The sequence below is a fragment of the Panthera leo genome, chromosome D3 (genome assembly GCF_018350215.1).
Source record: "Panthera leo isolate Ple1 chromosome D3, P.leo_Ple1_pat1.1, whole genome shotgun sequence".
NCBI classification, from domain to species: domain Eukaryota; kingdom Metazoa; phylum Chordata; class Mammalia; order Carnivora; family Felidae; genus Panthera; species Panthera leo.
Window position 1 is genome coordinate 57,975,113 of NC_056690.1, and position 22,653 is coordinate 57,997,765.

Genomic DNA, 22,653 nt, shown 5'->3' on the forward strand with positions numbered 1-22,653 from the left:
CGGCATGTATGTAGAGCACTCCCTTTCTCTCTCAGAGGTCTTCTGGTTAGGGTACTAGACATACTCCATTACCATCAGTAAGGCAGCTGTGTCGCAGCCAGCCTCAGCTATGGAAGACTGCTGCAGAAGAACTGGGAAATTAATGCTTTTTTTCCCTAAGCTTCATGATAAGGCAAGCCTATTCTGCCAAGTTCCTCAGAAACTCTATTCCTAGCTACAGGTTTGTCAGCCTTTATGCAAACATAGTTGGGTGATGTCGTTGTTGCCTTAATGCTTGCCCATGTGTATCAGTCTCCCTTGTTACAAGGACTTAGGAATATTCCACAGTTGTCACATCTTTATGACATCTGTATTGTGGTCGCATTGTCATTGTCACTTTCTCAACAGGCAGTTTTGAAAATATCCAGTGGCGTCACTCTCTTGGCAGTTAGTGGAGAGTGAGAAGGAATGATTTATCATTGCAAAGCCAGTGCCCTGCTGAGCCAGACCCAGGGTCTGTGACTGCGATGCTGAGAAGCATTTTGAGAGGTCGTGCATTTCATGGGAGTGCTCTCCAGCTGAGGGGTATTTGTTGACTAAATCACATCCTTAGTTCAGTTTCCGTGTTCGGTCACGGCACCCTCTGGGGTGGCAAGTTCTGTATACTGAATATCCATTCTTTAAATGTTGCATCCTTTATTTCTAGTAAAATCAGTCTTTAAAAAGTTGAAGGGGGTGATTCTTCAGGGCAGGATGAACACACTGGAAAGCAAGCCCTTTTACCTGCCCAGATGGCATGCCTCCACGTGTGCTTCTCATTTCATACTGTCCCCTCATGGGGAAGTTTCCGCCTTCACCGTGGTCCTTCTCTGGACCTTGGACCTCCTTATGCATGTGCCACGGGCAGAAGCCCCAGGGCTGTGTAGAGACATGGATCCAGGTTTTCTGTCTTATTTCCAAGAACCGCACCCATGATGTGGTTGCATGGAGTTAGCTGTAGCAGGATGTGTGGCCCTGCCTTCAGCAGTCAGCTGCACCCAACCCCAGAGCCTTGCAAGCTGCTTTCCCCTGAATCTGGAAAGACTGTTTCTCTGTCATCGACAGCTTAGCTCCCGGTACTGGGATGAGCTCGGCATTTGTTGGGGGTGTCAGCGTCGTTTTAACATCAACAAAAACTCCCTGCATTGTCTGTAGCTGTGGGGACTTGATCCTACATCATTCATAAAAATGGCAGGGCCAGTCCTTATTGTGTCTTCGAATGGATAGGGGACCCTGTTACTGTTTTCTATTTTAAGAAATGTTCTTTTATCCCTCCCTTTTGTTTCCTGTTTTTAAATTGCATTCCTCTTTAAAGAACAACTTTCTACTCAGCAGTCCTGTCTCAAAAGCCTTTAGACTTTCAAAAAGTCTAAATCAGTCTCTCTAGATGCATGAGAGATCATTTAACATCTATGATCCCTGTGCCCTGCTCCAGACCAAGGAGATCAGAATCTCTGAGGATGATGCCCAGGCATCACTGATGTTTAGAAGTACCACTGAAGATTCTCTTGTGCACTCACCATTGTGCTTTGATCTAAATAAACTACATTTTCTGGTTTTCCTTCAGAAAGCGTCAGGAGATTGATCAGTCCTGTTTTCTTCTCAGATACATAATGCTGAGTTTCTCCTATCTAGTGGTAATGAGTCACTTAATGTTGACCCATCTGCCATCAGTCATGGAAGCAGTCATGTCTCCTGGAAAAGGAGAATCTCCTGTTGTTTCTCCAGAATGCTCCTTCCAATTAGTCCTAGAGACCAGTCTGTTAGCCTCAGAAGGGAATTTGGCCTGTGGAAATCACCATGATATTCTCTTTGTTAAAAACAGAAACCGAGGTGTTCTCTACATTCTTTTTTGCAAGATCTTTAGTACCATTCAAGGAATGCTCATTTTCTGGGATTCCATGTGCCTGGAGGTCTGTGCAGACTCTAATAAGCACCCATGAGCTATTTTCAGTCATTTAGAAAGCCCCTTGTGAGTTGTCCGTATCCATGGCAAGAGCTTTATAGGCTAAATTGAATATTGAGTCTCTGTACTTTCCTCTGGAATTATTACTCTCCAGGGTAAGGACACTGATCTGATCTGACCTTCTTATTTATGTAGATGTCTTTGATCAGCAAATGTGGTAGACACATTAGTCATGAAAAATATATACTGGTAGACCATGTATTTTTAAAATGTCAGTTGAACAGAAATGATAAAAAGGAGTCATTGGTGGTGAAATAGCTAAGAACTAATTTTTAGAAAGTAATATGTTCCAAGCATTGTCATAAGTGCTTTACATGTATTAATTCCAGTAATGTTATTCTTTTTTTTTTTTATGAAATTTATTGTCAAATTGGTTTCCATACAACACCCAGTGCTCATCCCAATAGGTGCCCTCCCCAGGACCCATCACCCATTCTCCCACCCCCTATCAACCCTCAGTTTATTCTCAGTTTTTAAGAGCCTCTTATGTTTTGGCTCCCTCTCTAACCTTTTTTTTTTTCCTTCCCCTCCCCCATGGTCTTCTGTTAAGTTTCTCAGGATCCACATAGGAGTGAAAACATATGGTATCTGTCTTTCTCTGTATGACTTATTTCACTTAGCATAACACTCTCCAGTAATGCTATTCTGATAGTTCCAGCAAATACCTCTGTAGTGCCTACCCTGATCCAGGCATTGTTCTTGCTGCTTTACATCCATGGTCACATTTCATTCTCACAGCAAACCTTGCAAGATATGTGCCAGAGAGAAAACTGAAGCACAGAGAGGTCCAGTGACTTGCCAAAGTCACACAGCCATGAATGGTCACATCCCAGCTGAAGTTAACTTTCAGGGCTCCCGAGTCTGTCCATGTGATCCTTGGATTCCATTTTGTTTCTGCTACTTTTTGATAAAAAGGTCAATCAGCCAAAGTTTGGTCCTCCACCTCAGTGAGTCTCGAGAACCATCAGGGAAGAAAGGCTTGCTAGAAAGAGGGTCCCTTGGGCCCAGGCTCTGGGCACAGCATGTTAGATTAGGACTTGGCTGAAAGTGAAATGGGAACACTGGACTCTGGCATGAGATAGTTGCCCCAGCAAAAGAGTGGTAGTAAGGCAGTGTGGAGGAAACCACTGTGGATCTGTCTCTGTACGTGCCATTTTTCCAAATATGTCCATAAGTGTTCAGGGGAAAAGGAACTTGTTTAAGGGGTATGGGGCACCCTGGGAAGAAGCCAGGCTCTGTTTTGCTTCCAGAAAACCTGGTTAAGCTGAACTCTTGACCAGAACCAGGCAGTAATGCCCAGCATATAGAATAGCACCACCTTTGAAGCCCCAACTTTCAGGGATCCTCTAGTGTGCCAACAGTTGCCTTTCCAGAAATACTGTCTCTGGGGAAATGCTACAGTCTTGTATGCCATGTAGGGCTTTTGTTTGTTTTTGTTTCTGATTCAGCCAAGAAGATTGTAGGGAGAGGGGAGGCGGTGTAAGGTCCAAACTGGTGAGAGAAGAGGTTACCCTCCATGGAAAGAGATGCTATAAAGGCAAGCAGACACCTTGGATAAGGGTCAGGAAGGAGGTCACTAAGGCAATTCAGCTCCTTTCTCCCAAGCTGTGCAAGAAGACTGAAGGTCTAACCTCCAAGAAGACAGAAGTGAGCCCCTCCAGGAAGAGGCTTCAAATAGGCAGCATCCAAGACCATAGAGTTGCAGGAGTTTTGAGAAGCATAGAGGAGATGGTCAATTTAAGTGGTTATTAGTAACTACCAATGCTTGGGGAGAAGACTGTGACCATTCCCTGCAGCCCCAGATTCACCTAGTGATCAGCTTCCTGAGATGGGGTCTACTCTGTAGAACCCATAGGGCCCTGCTCTAAGACATAGGGCCCTGCAAACAGTGTCGCAGGATCATGTGAAGGACATAGTAAAGATCAGACTTGCTGAGCTGGGACTTTGATCACAGAATGACAATTAAAATGGATCGAATTTGATGACTGCTAATCCTGAGACGTGGGCATGTGCTCCTGGGCACAGAAAACTTTGGCTTATTGCAGGTACTGCTCTAGGTTATCGTGGAAGGGAAGGGGAGAGTCGGCCATCCCCACATGATCTCCTCCTTCATCTCTGGCAGAACGGACGCCAGGGCACTTGGGTGCTCAGTGGCCTCTAGTGGAGTCTGTTTTAATGATGAGGAACAGCATTTAAAACACCTTTTGGATAAAATCCAGAGATTGAACAATTCAATTTCAGATATTACCTTAATTCTTATTCTTTCCCTTACCAAGTGGGTCAAAGTGCTCTGAAAACACATGGAGTCACCTTTGGGGACAGCTGTCCCTGTTATTTCAGGATGCTCAGCCGCTTGCTTCTTCCTGACTTGTAGGGGAGTATGTGGGTGTGTTCACTGGTATAAATTGAATGCTGTTGGGAATGGAGACAAGGACATGCCCGGCTCAGAGCCATCACGTAGGTGTGTGCAGGCTGTGTGCTGTGCAGGCTGCCATGGGGCTGTGTCTCCCCAGGGAAGGCATCTTTTTCTCATTTGCGCAAAGGCTAGATTGGGCTGAGTCTGCTCAGGCATCTTTCCAGGCTCTTGGAGTAAAGAGGGCCTATATAGATGAGGGGCTAAGAGCTAATGATTCCCAGGGAATCCCTGCCTTCCAGGAAATGTCTCCTGTATTGGAGCCTGGCTATGGGTAGTTGCCTCTCCTATGCCAGGTCCCAGGCTCCTTCTGCCATCCATGCTGCCCTCCTTATGCTCACTGGATGTCTACTGAAGCATCTTCAGGCCTCGTGTCCTGGCATCCCTCTTTGTTGCCTGCCTTCATTTTTCCAAGCCTTTTCTCATTCCTTCTTAGCTTTCCACACACAAAATAATATGTTAGATTTAAAAGCTGAATATCAGGGGCTCCTAATAAGCTTACTTGAGTAAATACACAGCAGATAAGCTTGCCCTGCAGAGTGGAATGCTTCTAGGCCACATGTCCCTGGGCATTCAAACCTGATCACACCCACAAGAATTGTTCCTCCTGGCCACCAGGCTGCAAAACAGCTGGGGATGCTTTCGGTTATTGTCTTCGTGAGGAAATTTTAATTTATTCCCAAATGCATATTTAAAGACTTAAAATAGAATTTTAGCAATTGAGTTTGGAAGGGCTTAGTAGGGCTTAAGGAACCACAGTCCATTTCTCCTTGCCAGCTTGCAGCCTTCAGTGTTAAAGCAGGCCAGCTTCTCCAGAAAGCTCAGCTGTTCGAAGGCCCAGCCAGTAGGGAGGGCCTCAGTGCAAGAGACTGACAGCAGCATCAGCCACTCGGCTGGGGCCTGTGTGCAGCAGAATCAGAGCAGCTGGTTCCTGAGGTCCCTGCATATGGCCCCCAAACCTCCTGCTTCATCCCTGGCAGTTTCCAGCAGGCTAGACAAAGCCACTTCTTATCTCCTTATCTTCACTCCCCAACTCCAGGCTCTCCCCTAGACATTCCCTAGGGCCCAGGTCAAGCGTCAACTCCTTCAGAGCCTGACCTCTTCCACCACCCTGCCACTGAGCCCTTGCCCATGGGGAGCACACCCATCACCGTGCTGAATGTGTCTTTTCCTTCCGGACATCCCTTGTGCCTTGCTCATCATTATCAACCTGGGCTTGGGCTTGTTACATAAGTGAAAATAGTCATCCTTCCAGCTATGTTTGTCCCAGGGGAAGAATCTGAGCGCACACAGGGTGCCGGCTGAGCCAGAACTCCTCCCCTCTCCTCCGTTGCCACCTGCCCTTAACTCCCTGAGAGCTGAAGGGTGGGGGCCTTGTCATCTCGACTCTGGACACATGTTGGCTTACCAAGTCCCATACTTGGTAGGCTCTACCAAGTCATGTGCCAGCCCAGAACCTGCCCCCAAGGAGCACCCAGGTCAGTAGGGAAGCCAGACTCACTAGGGCTCTGTGAGGACACCTTGATGCTTCTTGTCCCCTGTCTCCCTCTTTGGCCTCTGTGCCCATTCATCCCTCATTCTTGTTGAGCAGGTTCCCTTTTGCTTCCCTTCCTCAGAAGGCGCCCCCTCAGCTGCCCAATGGGCAGCCACCTAGATGTCTAAGTGTGGCAGGTACTCCATTATGAGGGGCACAGGATGTTTAAATGGTGAGGGGATTCCCTGAGACAGTGTGGCCAGGGATGCAGGGGGGCTGGCAGGCCAGCGACGCTGGATTCTTCTCACCACTCCTGTCTTCTCGGCACATACCATATGCACTAAGGCCAACCAAGGCACATTCCGACACCTTGCAGCCTGCAGGAAGGGAACTTTGAGAGGTTTTAGTTCTGTTTCCACTGCCTCTATGGAAAAAAACAGGGTTTTTTTTTTTTCCTTGCCAAATATCACATTTTTCCCAATTGAAGGAAAATCAGTTTTATTTTGTAATGTGTCTGACTCGTGAAGTTCCATTGCTGACCCATGCTTGGCGGCTTCTCAGAGCTAATCCCTGATCTCTTTCTTCTGTGCTGAGCAGTAGCCAGTCCTGAGCTGAATCAGGGCCATTTGTTTTCATCTCTAAATAAGTAGTGAGTTTGCTTTTAATAATGAAACACAGAAAGGACCAAAGATGATGCATTAATCTTGGGTTCTCCTTATTTTATCACCAAGAAAACTGCTGCAGATGGAAAAAGGCAGGAGGTCATCGTCCTGGACCCCAAGAGGAGCAATGCTATTAATATCGGTCTGACAGTGCTGCCCCCCCCGAGGACGATTAAGATAGCCATTTTGAATTTCGATGAATACGCCTTAAACAAAGAAGGAATTGAGGTAAGAGGAGCTCTCTCAAGCATTATTTGTGCTCTGTTAACATGTCCCATATGTAAAGCATTACTGTGTCCAATATGACTTTCTCCACAGGGTGCCTTGCCATTTTTCTGTTTCAGCCAAACTCTGAATAATGTTAATAATTCGCACATTTTTTTTTTAACTTCTGGGTTTTGGGGGGAAGCCCCGCTTGGCCTATGAAGTTCAGTGATCCTCACTGTCTGGTTCATTTACTGCCTGCTTTCTGACCATGCTTGCCTACCTCAGCACGGAAGAAGACCGGGATAACCTTTCCAACCAAACAAGCTTAATGAACAGTTTCACAAGTAGGGATTTCGTTGTGTGCTCCCACCCACGCGAATGGCTCTCTTTCACTCTCAGTGCTCGTTGGGACGTGTAGAGATAGGTTTTGTGTGACACACTGAAGAACCCATGCCACCCGCCCTTGAGCAGGTGTTGATCTGAATGGCAGCAGTGGAGGGAGACGGGTCGCTTGCTGTGACTGTGTGATCTGCTGGGCTCAGTGCTCTTCAGCCAGGCTCCGTTCTGCCTCCACCATGGGCTGCTATGACTTCGCAGCAAGTTAAAACTCCTATTCTAATCGTGGAGAACACGTGAGGGGAGCGAGGGACCCGGCACGCAGGTTCCGCCAGATGGGCGGCAGAGCCTGGGGCCCCCTGACTGGGTCACCGTGGGGATGTGAGGATGTTGCGTTGTGGTGTTAGGTGACACTCTCACCATCCTCCTAGTGGCAAGGAGCCCTGGATCCCTTTAAAGCCTTCCCATAGTTGAGGTTCATGGGTGCACAGCCTTATCTGAGGCACTGGAGAGTGGACAGGACCAGTGAAGGCTGGCTGAAGACGGAGGGTGAGCCCCTGACAGTGAGGAAGGGCCCGGGCCAAGCTGCCAGGCTCACCCATGGCCCCAAGTGTGGGAAGGAGCAGTGGAGCCCTTGGGGCCAAGTGGGTCTGAACCCAGAAGACCAGGTGTGCTTCTGTACTTTGGAAAGACGAGGCCCCTCAGGAAAAACTGTGCTCCTAGAGGCTTATATTGGGTTAGTAGTATCCCTTCAAAATCTACATCCACCCACAAACTCAGAATGTGACCTTATTTGGAAGTAGGGTCTTGGCAGACGTAATTGAGATACAGTCATATTCAATTAGGGTGGGCCCTACTCCAGTGACTGATGTCCTTATAAGAAGAGGGAAGTTTAGACAGAGACACAGAGAGGGGAATGCCATTCTGTGAAGACCGAGAACACACAAGGACACACACAGAACAGACTGCTGTGTGATGACTGAGGCAGAGATCGGAGTGATGTTTACAAGCCAAGGGATGACACTAAGGGCCACCTGCAACTACCAGAAACTAGGAAGGGATGAGGAAGAATTCTGCACCCCGCCCCCCGCCCCCAGGGCCTTCAGAGAGAACATTGCCCTGCTGACACCTTGATGTCAGATTTGTAGTCTCTCTCAGACCGAGAGAATTCTGTTGTTTTGAGCCACCCAGTTTATAGTATTTTGATGGCAACTCTAGGAAACCAGTACAAGGCCTAAGCAGCTCTACTCTGAGAAACAGACACGTGCTGTGTTCCAGGAGCCGGATCTCAGGTGGGGTCTGCATTTGCCTTCTGGCTGGAGAGAAAGTGGAGCCAGGAGCCCTGGAGTCAGGCAAGGAAGCAGAGCAGGTGAATGTATCCAGGTTCGCAGCCACGGAGTGAGGGCATGTGGCCCACTGAGGCAGGGGTATAAAGGAGAGAGAGCAGGTGACAGCAGGCAAACACAGAGAGGGACACTGAGGCAGCTACTGGACGGTGAGAAGGAGGCAGGCCAGGCCTCAGTGTGAGGCTGCCCCTCTCTGGGGCTCCCGGAGAAGTAAGGGAGGAGAAGGGCATTGGCTGGCCCCCAGGCAGATGGGGGCTGCCAGCCTGGATGAACCAAGTACAACGTGTCTTTCATCTAGAACAAACTGCATGGTGGGCCCTCGCACACATTCCAGCCGTCCTATTTACTTAACAGTGTCTTTCGGCGATTGCAAAAGCTTCAGATTCATACAAAGAGAGGCTTCAAATGCAGCCAGAGCCAGGCTGATTGAAGGAAAAAATGACAGCTTCCCCTTTTAAAAATATTTCCCCTTCTTGTCATGAGAACTTGAAAGTCCATCAGGAGAGATTGATTCCTTTGAGTTTTGCCTTTTTCTTTCCTGAAATGTAGCTCTCCTTGGGTAGGGAAAGTTTCAGATACAATAAGTTACTGAGATTTTAGAATAACTCAAATCACTTTTTTTTTTCCTGTTTTCCAGATGAGTACCTGTTTTTTTTTTTTTTTAAATGTGTATTTATTTTTGAGAGAGAGAGAAAGAGAGGGGGACAGAGGATCCAAAGCAGGCTGTGCGTTGTCAGTGTGGAGCCCAACGTAGGGCTCGAACTCCCCAGCTGTAAGATCAGGACCCAGGCCAAAGTCAGACGCTTAACCAACGAGCCGCCCAGGCGCCCCGTTGAATATCTTTTCGATCCGGGCAGGAATAATGATGACAGCAGTAGTGCTGATGGTGCATACAGGAACACCACCACAGCGCTAAACCTGACTTCCGTAGCTTTCTTCCTGTGGGCCCGGGCACAAGCCGGGTGCTCTACACAGATTCTCAGGAGGTACGGCTATTTTGTTCCCCACCTTCAAGATGAGGAGAGAGTCCCAGTACCAGTCTGTGCCTGGCTTCCACAAGCCAGTACGAAGTCTGAGTCTGAAGTGTAGACCCTGAGCCTTGGGGATGGAGTGTATTCTGTGCCGGGACTCGTGCGACAGGAAGAACAAGAAGGAATCTGAAAGGTCATGAGGAGCCCCCCGGAGGAGCACAGTCCCCCCGACAGCGCCACCTGTGGCGTGGCCCCAGAAGTGGCTGATGTGTGGAATGGTTTTCTGTGGGAGGGCACAGCCGTAGAAATCACTGCTGACCCTGCCTGGGAGTTCAGTGTGCTATGCAAGCTCATTACATGCATCCTGAGTCACAACAGCAAATGGACTTGCGCATTTTTTTTTTTTTTTTTTTTTTTTTTTTTTTTTTTTTTTTTTTTTTTTTTTTTTTTTACCAGTTTTTATCTAAACGGCATTTCTCAGCCCTGTCACTACTGACATTCTGGCTGGGGCGGTTCTTTATTGTGGGGGCATCCCCTCCCTTGTAGGACGGGTAGCAGCATCCCTGGCCTCCACCCACCCAGTGATACCACCCCAGCGACAACCAAAAATGTCTCCAGACTTTGTCAGACATCCCCTGGAGGCAAACCTCACCCTAATGGAGAATGTCTCATCTGAAGGCTGCCCGTGCCTATTTTTCACTTCTTATCAGCCATGCCGAGGAGATTCCAGTGGAAACCAGACGCACTCATCTGTCACCTGCCATCTCTGGCCACTGATCTCCAGGACCTGAGAGGCCTAGATACTCTAGATCCATGCCCTGGACCATTAGCCAGAGCTTACTTTCTGGGCTTGTTGTTTAGGAGCTAAGTCAGGACTGAGAAGCGATGGCTATTGTGTATTTACAGATCTTTACTAATAAGATTTCGAGCTTGCGCCCAAAGGGCATTTTGCCAAACAAACTGTCTGCTTCTTGGACACAGGCACGATAGCCTGGCACCATGGCTTAATAGGGCCATTTGAAACCTCTGGGTACCAAATGTGATTAGGATGTATTAAATTACATCCTGTGGCTTTGCTTAGCAACCCAGTGATATGTATCCGGCTATGCCACGAAAACCTGAGGGAACGGTTGACTAACTTCATTAAGGAAGTAATTTTTCGTAAGAGTATTAAACTTGAGAACACATTTTGGGGGCCATCTCTAAGTAGTATTAATGATATTTTTCCAAGTAAAATGTCATCAGGTTATCACAAATGGAAGTATGAAGGGGTTTCCTTTTTTCTTGTGGTTTTCTAATTTTTATACGGTCTGTGCCTACAGAGGGTAGCATGACTGAATGGTCCCAAGTGATACTTAACGTGACTTGTTTTGGCTGCCAGGCCCACCAGCATCCTAGAAACAGAAAGTCCCTGGGGCGCCTGGGTGCCTCAGTCAGTTGAGCATCCGACTCTTGATTTCTGCTCAGGACAAGTATCTTGGACTTCGGGAGATTGAGCCCCACATTGGGCTCTGCACTGGTAGAACAGAGCCTGCTTGGGATTCTCTCTCTCCCTCTCTCTCTGCCCCTCCCCCACTCATGCTTTCTCCCTGTCTCTCAAAAACAAATAAATATTAAACAAAAAGAAAAAAGAAACAGTCCCTTTGGCTGCATATACAGAATGATAGCACCTTTTCAGACAGTTCATGCTGTTCAGTCCCTGTCCAAGTGCGTGCCAGACACACAGACAAACCTGAGCCCGGGAGCCATGGTGGATCAGCAGTGCCAGGGAACCAGAATATCCCTGCAGCTGGGCACCTGAGCCACCCAAACCCTGGTGGTTTTGCATTTTTGGTTGAAAAGCCCTGAATTGCGGAGACAGTGCTGGAAAAGTAGGAGCAGCCCCTTGGTGGTCCTCCAGCTCTGCCTTGGTTGATCCAACGTAGCCTCAGGCACCTCACTTCCTCTGCAGAGTTGATGCAATATTTTCTGCCCCACATGCTTCACTGAGTAGTCCTAAGAATGAAAGAAAATACAATCAAGATGCCTTGAGAAGTAAAGGGGGGAAAAAAATCCCTGCATAAGAATAAGGACATGAATAGAAAGCCATGGTCTCAGGAGATTATGCAAGTTGTGCACAAACCAGCCTCAGCTCGAAGTGCTCCACCTTTCCGTGATTGTCACCAAAATCCCTGGGCTGGATTCTCATCCACAGCTGGGGCCAGGGTTCTGTTCAAAACTCACAGGGCAAAATAATTCCTTGTTATAGACTTATCTGCAGGTGAATGAGATGGCCAAACACCAAAGCATTTGGGTTCATAAAAAAAATGAGACTTCTCCATTTTTCTCTGAAATCTGGTTTTCAGATAGCAAAGCAAGTATACTTCAAGCAGTGCTGGCAGGATACTGTCTGGGAGAAAGCAAAAAAAGAAAACAAACGCTGGGATTATTACGTAGTAGTTTTGTTTGATGTCTTTTTCCCTGTGAAACCAAACGGTGACCGTAAAATCATCAATAAATTCACCCACATGGTAGAAGAGCAAATTAAAGGTACCTCTTTGTGCTCATCCCCTTAGCATCTGCTCATGGAAGAAAGCCATCAGCTCCTAGAAGGTGGGTTTGACCTGCCTTTCCACTGTCTTATGGCTATTTTTATTGCCAGGGATGTGTAAAAAATAAAGTGAAATAAACCGGCAGCTGGCAACCTCATAAATCTGCAGCGGTGAGCAAATGGTTTAAATTAGTCAGAGAAGTACAAAACAAAAGTAAGAGTGTTTGATTACTTTCCCAAAGGAAAGAAGCAACTAAAATCATTGCCGGAAAATGCCTTCTGAGGAAGGAGGAAAAGTGTTGGCAATTTTTTGTTCTGGAGTTCTTGTGCATGCTTTAAACAACTTAAGCAGTAAGAAAATGAGAACACAAATTTTAGTTTTTGTTTTGAAGGCTGGTTAAATTCAGATCCTGAATGTTTTTAAAGTGGTGACATCTGCCTGCATTGTTTGGGTTATTTTTTTTTTAAACCATCTGTGTGGACAGGTGGGAGCAAAGAGCATTGTTGCTGAATAAGTGCCCTGATGCCTACGTTCCACCCACTCAGTCTGTGTCGGGGCCACGATGAAGGGAATATTGGAAGAGGAGGCTTCTAGGCTCCCCTTCTGCATCCTCGCTGCGACTAATGCACAGAAGACACAGCTGAGTGTGGTTTGGCCTCTCTACCTTCTAAGAAACTCCAGAGATGACCATCCTGAGGACTCTCTCATCAGACCCAGGATGCCAGCCACCGCACTCAGATACATTGTGCGCACATCTGCGTGTTTGTGGATTGTGCTGTCTTGTCCAGTTTTTAATTTTATTTTTAATTTTTGTGTGTGTGTTACTATAGAGGAAAACTGACCTGTTTTGGTGTCCAGTTAGTTCTGTGAGTTGTAAAATCTATAAATTCATGAGCAGTGACCATGGCAGTCAGGATTCACAACAGTCCTATGTCCCAGAAAAGGTCTTATGGTAGCTCTTTCTAGTCAAGCCCTTCACCTACCTGTAGCCCCCTGGAAACCACTGATCTCTTGCCATGACTATGGTTTTGTCTTTTTGAGAAAGACAAAAAATTCTTTTTGGAACCATGCAGTATAGCCTTGTAAGACTGACTTCTTTCACTCAGCATGATGGGCACTTTTGAGATTCATCCAAGTTGTGATGTGTATCTATAGCTGGTCCCTTTTTATTGCTGAGCACCGTAGCATTGCAGGGATGTGCCACGGTTTGTCTGTGCGTCTGTTGAAGGATTATGTAGCCTGGTCAGGTTTTCGGCAAGTGTGAATAAGACTGCTACAGATAGTCACGTACAGGTTTTTATGTGAACTTCAGTTTTCATTTTTCTAGGGTAAATACCTCCAAATGGAATCGCTGGGTAATATGATAAATCATAACCTTTTGAGGAACTATAATTTGTCTTTATTTTCAGTGTCTTTCACAGATAAAAAAGTTTCAATTTGGGTAAAGTTCAGTTTCTCAACCCTAGTCTCTTTTGGTGTTGTGTCTAAGAGTTTGTGGCCTAACGTGGGTTGCAAACATGTTATTCTATGTTTCCTCTTTTAAAGAAAAAAATTTTTGATGTTTATTTTTGAGAGAAAGAGAGACAGAGTGCAAGCGGGGAGGGACAGAGAGAGAAGGAGACTCCAAAGAATCCAAAGCAGGCTCCAGGTTCTGAGCCATCAGCACAGAGCCCGACGAAGGGCTCAAACTCATGAACAATGAGATCATGACCTGAGCTGAAGTCAGATACTTAACCAACTGAGCCACCGAGGCACCCCTCTTCTGTGCTTCCTCTTAGAAGTTTTGTAGTGTTACCTTTGACTTTTAGATCTGTGAACCTTTTGAGTTAATTTATATGTAACATTTTTTGCACATGGATTCCAGTTCCAGCACCATTTGTTGAAAATACTATCTTTTCTCTATTGAGCTGCTTTTGTACCTTGGTCAAAATCACTGGGCTGTATTTGTTTCCTCTCTTTCTGGATTCCCTGTATTTTCCCACTGACCCATGTGTTTGTCCTATTGTCCACGCCACATTGTTTTATTCCTATACCTGTATGGGAGACCTTACCTGTTTTCAAAATTGTTTTTGTTGTTTGGCTCATCTGTCTTGCCACATAACTTTTAGAACCAGCTTGTCTATATCGACAAAAAATTCATGCTGGTATTTTTATTGGAATTGAGTTAGAGTTATAGATCAGTTTTGGGAAAGTTAATATCTTGGCTATATTGAGTCCTTCCGTGAACATGGTATTCCCCATTTATATTAGATTGTCTTTGATTACTTTCATCAGCATTTTTACTTTCTAGCATACAGATCCTGTACGTGATTTGTTAGATTTATATCTAAGTCTTTCATTATAAATGGTATTTTTTTTAATTTTCAGTTTGTAATTGTTTACTGTTAATAAAGAAATGACATGAATTTTTATGTATTAACCTTAAATTACACAACATAGTTAAACTCGCTGTTTCATAAATTTTTGTAGGTTCCTCACAATTTTCTATATAGGCAAGTACTTTCTGTGGTAGGAATAGTTTTGCTTTTTCCTTGCTTATCTGTATGTTTCTCTCTTTTTTTTTTTAATCTTAAAAACTTTACTTTTTCTAAATCTTAGAAGGAAAGTATTCAGTCTGTCACCATCAAGTATGATATGAGCTGTAGGTGTTTTACAAATGTCACTTATCAGATGGAGGAGATTCCTTCTATTGCCAGGCTGCTGAGAGGTGTTTTTTAGGGATGTATATTGAGTTTTATCAAAACTGTTTCTGCATCAATTGATGTTATTATGTGAATTTTCTTGTTCAGACCATTGATCTGGTCGATTACTTTCATTGATTGTTTTTTGTGTTTTTTTTTTTTTTGTACTGAATCAGCCTTGTGGTTCTTGTTTTTAACATATTACTTCATAAAATACAGCAATGTTTATATGTATTAGTATATTGACATTAATATATTTAAAAATAGTTTTGTTAAGGATTTGTGCATATAAGTTATTCAGGGATGTTGGTCTGTGGTTTTATTGTAGTATCTTTGTCTAGTTTTTGTATTGGGGTAATTCTGGTTTGGGGGGAAAAAAAAGAAAATTATTCCCCAGTTGCTTGGGTTCAGGCCACAGGCTCTGACCTGCCTTTTTTGGACTGTGATTCCAGTATCAGCTTTCACAGCCTTTGTTGTTTAAGGTCAGATTCATACATAAACAGCTCAGGGATCACCCCAGAGGTTCTTAAACCATATTTTGTGCCTGCTTTGCCAGGCTCTTCATTTTTCCCTTACCTCCCTAGTACTTTCTAGTTCCCTGGGGGCTTACCTTTCTGGTTCTCCAGCTGAAAGCTGGGGCTCGGTTACCTCACTTTGCCATACACTTTCTGTGCCGGTGTGTGGGGTCAAGCAGAGGGAAGACAACACGTGCTTAGGGACATGTGCCCATCACATGGGACTGCCTTATACTGAGGAGAACTCCACCTGTTATTTACCTTGTACAAAAATTAAAAAGAACAATGTAAAGCCAAAATGTACATTTTTTTTAAGTTTATTTATGTTGAGAGAGCACGCACACGAACACACATGAGCGGGAGAGGGGTAGAGAGAGAGGGAGAGAGAGAATCGCAAGCAGGCTCCCCACCATCAACACAGAGCCCGATGCAGGGCTCAATCCCATAGACCATGAGATCATAACCTGAGCCAAAATCAAGAACCGGACCCTTAACCGACTTGAGATACATAGACACCCCCCAAAATGGACATTCTTTATTATCTTATTTTGATTCTTTTTTTAATTGAAAGGAAGTGGCAGAGCCACTTTGGGACCTTAAGGATGGAACAGACCAACTGGAGAACAATAAAACCTTGGTCTTTATCCTGTCTACTCCCTTAGTCCCACCCTTTGGGACTACAGCCTCTTTGATTGGAAAGGAAGGTTTCCTCCCTCAGAGCTTTAGGTGTCTTGCCAGCCTCTGCTGCCACTAGTGTCACTACTAAGAAACCCTTTCCCACTCCATAATTGGGCACTAGAGGATTTCCCTGGAGTTCTCTCTGTCTGTACCTGATGCCCTCTTCCAGGTCTGGGGCTATGTGAGCTCAGGCTGGGGAATGCCAGAGGACAAAGAGTCAACTCATTGCAGTTGAGTTGAACTTCCAATTCTGATCTTCTTCCCTAGTCCACCTGCCACTGTATACTTTTTAGAGTCTTCAAATATCTGCTCCATTCATGCGGACCAGGGTGTATACTTGCATTCAGTGAGATGGGGTAGAGTATGTCTACTCTATCTTACCCAGAAGGAGGGCTCCATCCACTTCTATCCAGATACTTGCTACTGGAGAGCAGCAACCAAAGCCATTTAGAATTAATGAATGAATAGAAGTTACCAAAAAGTGTGGCACAATGCTAGAGAAGGAGAAATGAGAGAAAAATAATGACCCCTTACCTTTAATAATGTTGCTTGTGAAATGTTACATAACAGGAATTTTTACCTTCTTTTAAAATACTTCTCATAATCACTAAGGAGTTTGAACCTATAGGAATCATCATCCTTCTGATGACTTTTTACCACCTCTGCCTTCCATTGTTAATTTTAACCAGAAACAAATAGAAGCATAAGATATTTTTTTCATTAGTAAGTAGGTTTTGCTGTTTTGCAAATACCATCATCATTTTTCTCCAACCAGACTTGAGTTTGGTATTATAAGTGTTTTCATTTCTACATAAAATGTGAAATACAGTTTAAATATTACTATGCTCCATGTACAAAAGCCAGTCTGAGTTCTCATACTGTCTTGACAAATTTTCCTGTTTCCTAGGGAGCAGGGAGCTGTTCTCTAACCTTCCATCTTATTCTTTCACCATTCTCTCACCTCCCATCCCCCCTTTCTTGTCTAGAATGTCCTTCATATACAAGACCCAGAAAATTTAAGGCAAGTTGTTTAAATTCCTTATGGAATAGGAGGTTAAAGGAGAGAGAGAGAGATCATTTTAGAACAAATGAATGTGAATTTTGACCCTACCTGGGGCTCTTCTTCTCTACAGTATTTGGTTTATAATGATGTACCACTTATAAATGATATGAACATTGATGACAGAATCTCTTTACTACCTGATGGAAAATTACAGTATGATTTTGGAAATGTCAAAGGGCTGGGAGAGGGTCCATCGCTAAGAATATACGATATCATTCCATCTTTCCAGAAAATCCTAACCATGATCCCCACCGAAGAGGAGAAGCAGAAAATCCAAGAAGCACAGCTGGCCAACCCCGATGTGCCACTGGGCAGTGCTGAGCAGTTCCTCCTCACCCTCTCCTCCATCAGCGAGCTCTCCGCTCGGCTTCACCTCTGGGCATTCAAAATGGACTATGAAACGACAGAAAAGGTACGCATTTAGGAAGGGAGGCAGCCAGTCCTCATCCCCAGTGTTGAGAAAGTCAGTTTTTCATTTGTGAAGGCAGTGAACTATCATTCTTAAGTGAGGGTTTGAAAGGCAAGTTAATTATGAGGTTGTGTCTACACTAAGGGATTGGCAGCTGGCCGGTGAGGCATTATTCTCCAATGTCTGCCTGGCACCAGCCTGAGACATTTGCTTGAGGGCATCAGATGACTGGTTAAAAAAAATAAACAATGTTTGACTCTATATACTCAGTGTAGAAAATTTAGAAAACGTAGAAATGCCCATATAGAAAGTGACCTGTAATCCTTCCACCTGATAATAATCACCTCAACTGTCATTGACTGTGGCGATTAGCCAGCATCAGGTCACTTTGAGAGAGTATCTCTGTAGGAAGTTGAGAATGAAACAGTGCAAGAGGTTTGGAGGAGAACAGAAGGAAAGAGCCTTAACAGTGAAGGCATGGGGAGACTCATCTGGGTAGGAAGCAGAAGGAGCAGGTGTCCTCTGGACTGGGGAAATTTACAGGCTGAGTAGAAGGAACCAGTAGAGAGGAAAGAGGTGGAAGGTGAGCTGGAATGAGCGTAATTGAGAGGAAATGCCCAAAGGAGATAGACTAAAAGCATAGGAAGAGAGGCTGTGTGGTCTCCATCCTCTGACAAAGGAGGCAGCAAGGTCTTATGCTGAGGACAAAATAGGTGGCAGTGAGTGTAGGGGCTTCAGGAGGGACCGTGGTGTTTGGATTCATTCAGGAATCAAGCAGGGATGAAGAGACGTAGGACTGAGACGACTTGGCATGACATGGTCTCAAAACCAGTGTGGAAGTCTGAGAGTGGGTGTTTGGAAGGCAGTGGCAGTAGTGAGGATGGCAGGCTTCTAGAAAGTAGCCCAGGCTAAGAAGTGATCAGCCATAGAGTCCTAGAGGGGAGGTTAGGAGACCTGAGGGGTCAGAGGACAGTGAGGGACAGTTTCTGGTGCCATCTGCCTAGAAGGAGAAAGGTGAGAGGAAGACTGTGGAAGATGCTGAAGGAACATGCAAAGGAAGAGGGTCCTAGAAGTTAACCATCGTCAAAAGAGAGAATGAGAGGGGAGTGTGGTCTGAGGGTCCTGCCTGAGCTTGGCAGATGGGCAGGAACAGCGGAAGATGGAGCATTTGTCACCCCAGCACAAGTAGCCACAGGTACCCATTTGGTCTCCACTGGGGAGACTTTGGGGACTAGACTTCCCTGCTGCCCGTTGGCACTTCCATACTTAAGAGCATGTGCTCATAACATGGGATTGCCTTATACCCAGAACTCCGCTGTGGTTACTTTGTACAAAAGTTAAAAACACAAAAACAAAGTAAAGCCAAAATGTCCATTCTTTATCATCACCTTCCAACTTTTTTTAATTGAAAGGAAGTGGCAGAACCACTTTTGGATCTGAAGGAAGGAATAGACCAACTGGAGAACAATAAAACCTTGGGCTTTATCCTGTCTACTCTTTTAGCCATTGGGAACTTTCTAAATGGAACTAATGTAAGTCTTTTATATTCCTTATTCTCCTACCTCCCTTGTCACAAAGTTCCTGCCTTTCATTTGCTGAGGGAGGTTGTACCTCTGGTCCTCCAAAGCACAGATGAACAAGTTAACTTTTGTATTGCTGGAAAATCTAGAAGGAATTTTGTCCTAAACTTATCAGGGCCTATTTATTTGAGCCTGTATCTTGCCGTACAAATAGGAAAACTTAGAAAAAAAAAATTGCTACTCTCAAAATGACATCGGAGAGAGTTTCTTTTGTCCTCCTCCCCCATTTTTTTCCCGAACTTATTGCTTGAATGTTTGTACTTATATACATTATAAAACAAACTTTTTTAAAAAAATGGCCTATCTTTGGTCAGGAAGCAGCAAAGTAGAGGGCAAAGAAAGAAAGAAAGTTGAGATACCCAGATGCCAGAGACCCAGCCTCCCAGCACTCTGATTTAGGCATAGAGGCCTGGGGTACCTCATGTCTGGGAAAGGGCTAGAGGTTCATTTCATGCTCAGTATGTCTGGTCTATGTGTGATCAGCTAAGGATAATGGAGCATGTGGCCTGAGAAGCTCCAGTCACAGAGGAACTAAATATTAGGCTACTCCAACAGGACATTGATTCCAGCCATTTGTGCCTTTCGAAGAGCCTGTGTAAAACTTGTGCTCCTTGTCTTTTATTTAATGTTCACCAAACAGGCCAAAGCGTTTGAGTTAAGCTACCTCGAGAAGGTTCCAGAAGTCAAGGACACCGTGCACAAGCAGTCGCTTCTCCACCACGTGTGCACCATGGTGGTGGAAAACTTCCCAGACAGCTCTGATCTGTACTCGGAGATCGGGGCCGTCACCAGGTCAGCCAAGGTATGTCTGTGGGCCCAGAGGAGTGGGCCGTGTCTCTCCCTCAGATGCCGGATCTTTGCCAGTCATCTCTGAGGGGCACAGGCTCTATGAAGTAAAAGTGTCCAAGTGCTGCTTGCAACCCTTGCTCTAGAGTTTGTGGATATGACCTGTCTCGTGCTGTTGGTAATGGACTTTTAAGATCCTTTTCCCATCTCTGGTTCTCCATCAGATTCTTTCCTACTGAGGTATGTGAGGCAAGCCTGCCATCCCAGTCCTGACTGCTACATCCACGGCTGAGCAGTGTTACTCACCAGGCCTGGATTCTCCCAAGCTTTAAAACTTCCCAGCTTGCTCGGAACTTCCCAGCTCAGGCAACAATGTCAAAAAGATGCAATTTGGCTCCTGCTAAGACTTCCATGGGTCCCTGCTGTGAAACGTGGAGCCAGGAAACAAGGCACACCTGGCCCCCTGCTGCCCCACCCCCCCCCCCCCCCCCCCTACACACACACACACAGATTAGCTATTCCTGTGATCTTTCACAGAGGGAACCGTTTTTATGGGGCTGTAAACAGTATAGAGCATTGGCCTCTCGGCTGCAGACTCTTAAATTGAGTGCAGAGCTAAAGAGCTTCATGAACTTGTGTTTATTAGAACAAAGACAGTCGCAGTAGCTGGGCACCCAGCTGCCCCCACTTGCAGGAACATCACTGAGGCTGACCAGCCCCAGAGGAACCCCAAACACAGCAGAACTGGGAGATGTGAGGGTCTTGGGAGCAACAGGAAACTCATGGGGAGGAGCTGAATAGGGCAACAGGAGTCAGAGACCAGTGTGGAGGAAACTTCTAGAAACCCAACCTGGGCAGGCTGAGGAGCTGAAAGCAGACAGCCTTTAGCTCTGGGACACACTGGACTCTAGTGTAAGAAGAGGAGAGAGAGAGTGGTGGGAAGAGGGGACACATGGGGAGGGGGCTTTGCTGAGGCCTCCTTCACGGAACTCCCTCTCTCTGCCTTCTCCCACAGAACTGGCCTGTGGGGCCCCAGGGGCTGGGACCCTCCTTCACCTGCCTCCGGAACCACAGGCTGGCAGCTGCCGGGTACAGCGAGCAGGGGGTCCTGGGCCGGCCTGATGGTGCACCTGCCTTGAGGTAGAAGGAGGCATGGCCGGAGATCTCCCAGCCTCAACAGCTGACCACAGGCTTCTAAGAACAGACTCCTTTACTTCACAGGCAGCCTTACTGCGTTTACTCTGTGCCAGGCACTGTTCTGAAGTGTTTACAAATATTACTTCAGTATCCTAACCAAGACAAAAAGCCCCTCTGAGTGTCTCAACAGGGGGTCCTCCAACCCCTGCTCTGACACCCACCACGAGCACCTTCTCAGAAGGCAGTTTGTTAGGAACACCTCTGTCTGAGACAGAGTCTGCTGCGTGGCTAGGGTCATCTTGGTCTTGTTACGGGACCCACACAGATCAAATCGGTTCCCTTTTTATAGGTGGTCCTTTGTTCTTTCCCAGGGCCTTCTCCTAGGAAGAGCCTGCTTCTAGCTAAGTAGCCCTGGCCTAGGAGTCCTGATACCAGGCTGACCCCCAGTGACTGCCCCAGCGCCCCCCTCAGTATCAGGCCTTCCCCAAAAGATGCTTGGTGGTTAGTTAAATAAAAACTAAATAACTTATTCTGGTCTGAAGATTGGCTACACAAGCCAAAAGTGCAGGTAGATTTTACCTATTAACTTCGGCAATTACTAGAGATGACTATTGACCCAGCTCTCTGTGGCTTGCAAGAGGGTGTCTACCGCTACTCCGCCTTTACTCCCAAAGCCTTTGTAGGTATTGAGGGATCCTTCTATGTGGACCGGTACAAAATAAGGCTCAAGAAACCTCAGCCCTAGTTGCATTCACTCTGTCCTGTGGTGCCACACGTCAGGCCTCAGCATTACAACCCCCAAGGGGCACACTGCCCTGGCGTCTGCAGGATGACTGTGTCCCTGAGCCGTCCCACAGCATCCCAGTCTGACTTGTTAAGGTTTGACTTTGCTTCAGAACACAGCTCACGGGTCTTCCTACAGACACAAGTGGCCCCTATGGAGCAGTCCTCAGGAGAGGTCTTCTGGCAAGGACTTCCTTCTCCAAGAAGGCAACAAGTCCAGCTCTCTAACTGAGGTGGAATTAAAAAAAAAAAAAATGTTTTTAATGTTTATTTGTTGTAGAGACAGAGAGTGGAGGAGGGGCAGAAAGAGAGGCAGACGCAGAATCTGAAGCAGGCTCCAGGCTCTGAACTGCCAGCACAGAGGCCAACGCGGGGCCTGAACTCAAGAACCATAAGATCATGACCTGAGCTGAGGTCGGATGCTTAACTGACTGAGCCACCCAGATGCCCCTCTGAGGTGGAATTTTAAAGGGGCAAATCTAGGCGTAAGGCATGCCGGTTGAGAACTTAGACTGAAGAAACTCTGAGAGAAAGCCAGAGAGATTGAGGGTTCGGATCCCAATTCCACTGCTTACAGCTGCATGGTCTTTCACAAGTTACTTAACCTCTCTGTGCGTCGGTTTCTCCCCTGCAAAGTGGAGCTAGTAGCAGAATGGGAGGTCGTGAGGGAATTGTGAAGGCTCAGGTCGCGTGTCCTCGCAGGCCTTCGGCCAGGCAGGCGGCCAGCCAGATGAGGCAGCCTTCCAGCCCCCTCCAAAGAAGCTGCATTAAGCTCCAACCCAGAAATGGCACTTCCTCACAAGCCTCCCACCTGGCTCCTGTCGGCAATAGGCTCCTTTCTTCTGCCCCCACCTTACGGGCTAAAGCGTCACCTGGTCAGACTGCACAGGGCTGCTCAGTGCAGATCTGAGCTGCACTGAAGTCATTTTATTGTGTAGCCGGGCCCTGCCAGATGCAAATGAGGACAGATCCAGAGAATTATGGTTAGACCTATTACAATTGCCTTAAAATCTCCTAGACATTACTTGTCAGTCCCAGGTCATCCTTTGCTAGACTTATTCTTTGAACTACTTAGTCCTTTTCTATATCTGCTTTTT

The 22,653-nt window shown here is 46.2% G+C and overlaps 1 protein-coding gene across 3 annotated transcripts in view; it reads left to right on the forward strand.

Annotated features, from left to right (window-relative positions):
* Positions 1-22,653, forward strand: part of FHOD3 (formin homology 2 domain containing 3) — a 475,942-nt gene that overhangs the window by 420,217 nt on the left and 33,072 nt on the right. For all 3 annotated transcript variants that reach the window (XM_042910026.1, XM_042910027.1, XM_042910028.1), the window contains 4 exons: positions 6,603-6,761; positions 17,091-17,273; positions 18,683-18,802; positions 19,491-19,652. In XM_042910026.1, coding sequence (XP_042765960.1) covers positions 6,603-6,761; positions 17,091-17,273; positions 18,683-18,802; positions 19,491-19,652 — 624 coding nt within the window. The remainder of the gene's footprint in view (positions 1-6,602; positions 6,762-17,090; positions 17,274-18,682; positions 18,803-19,490; positions 19,653-22,653) is intronic.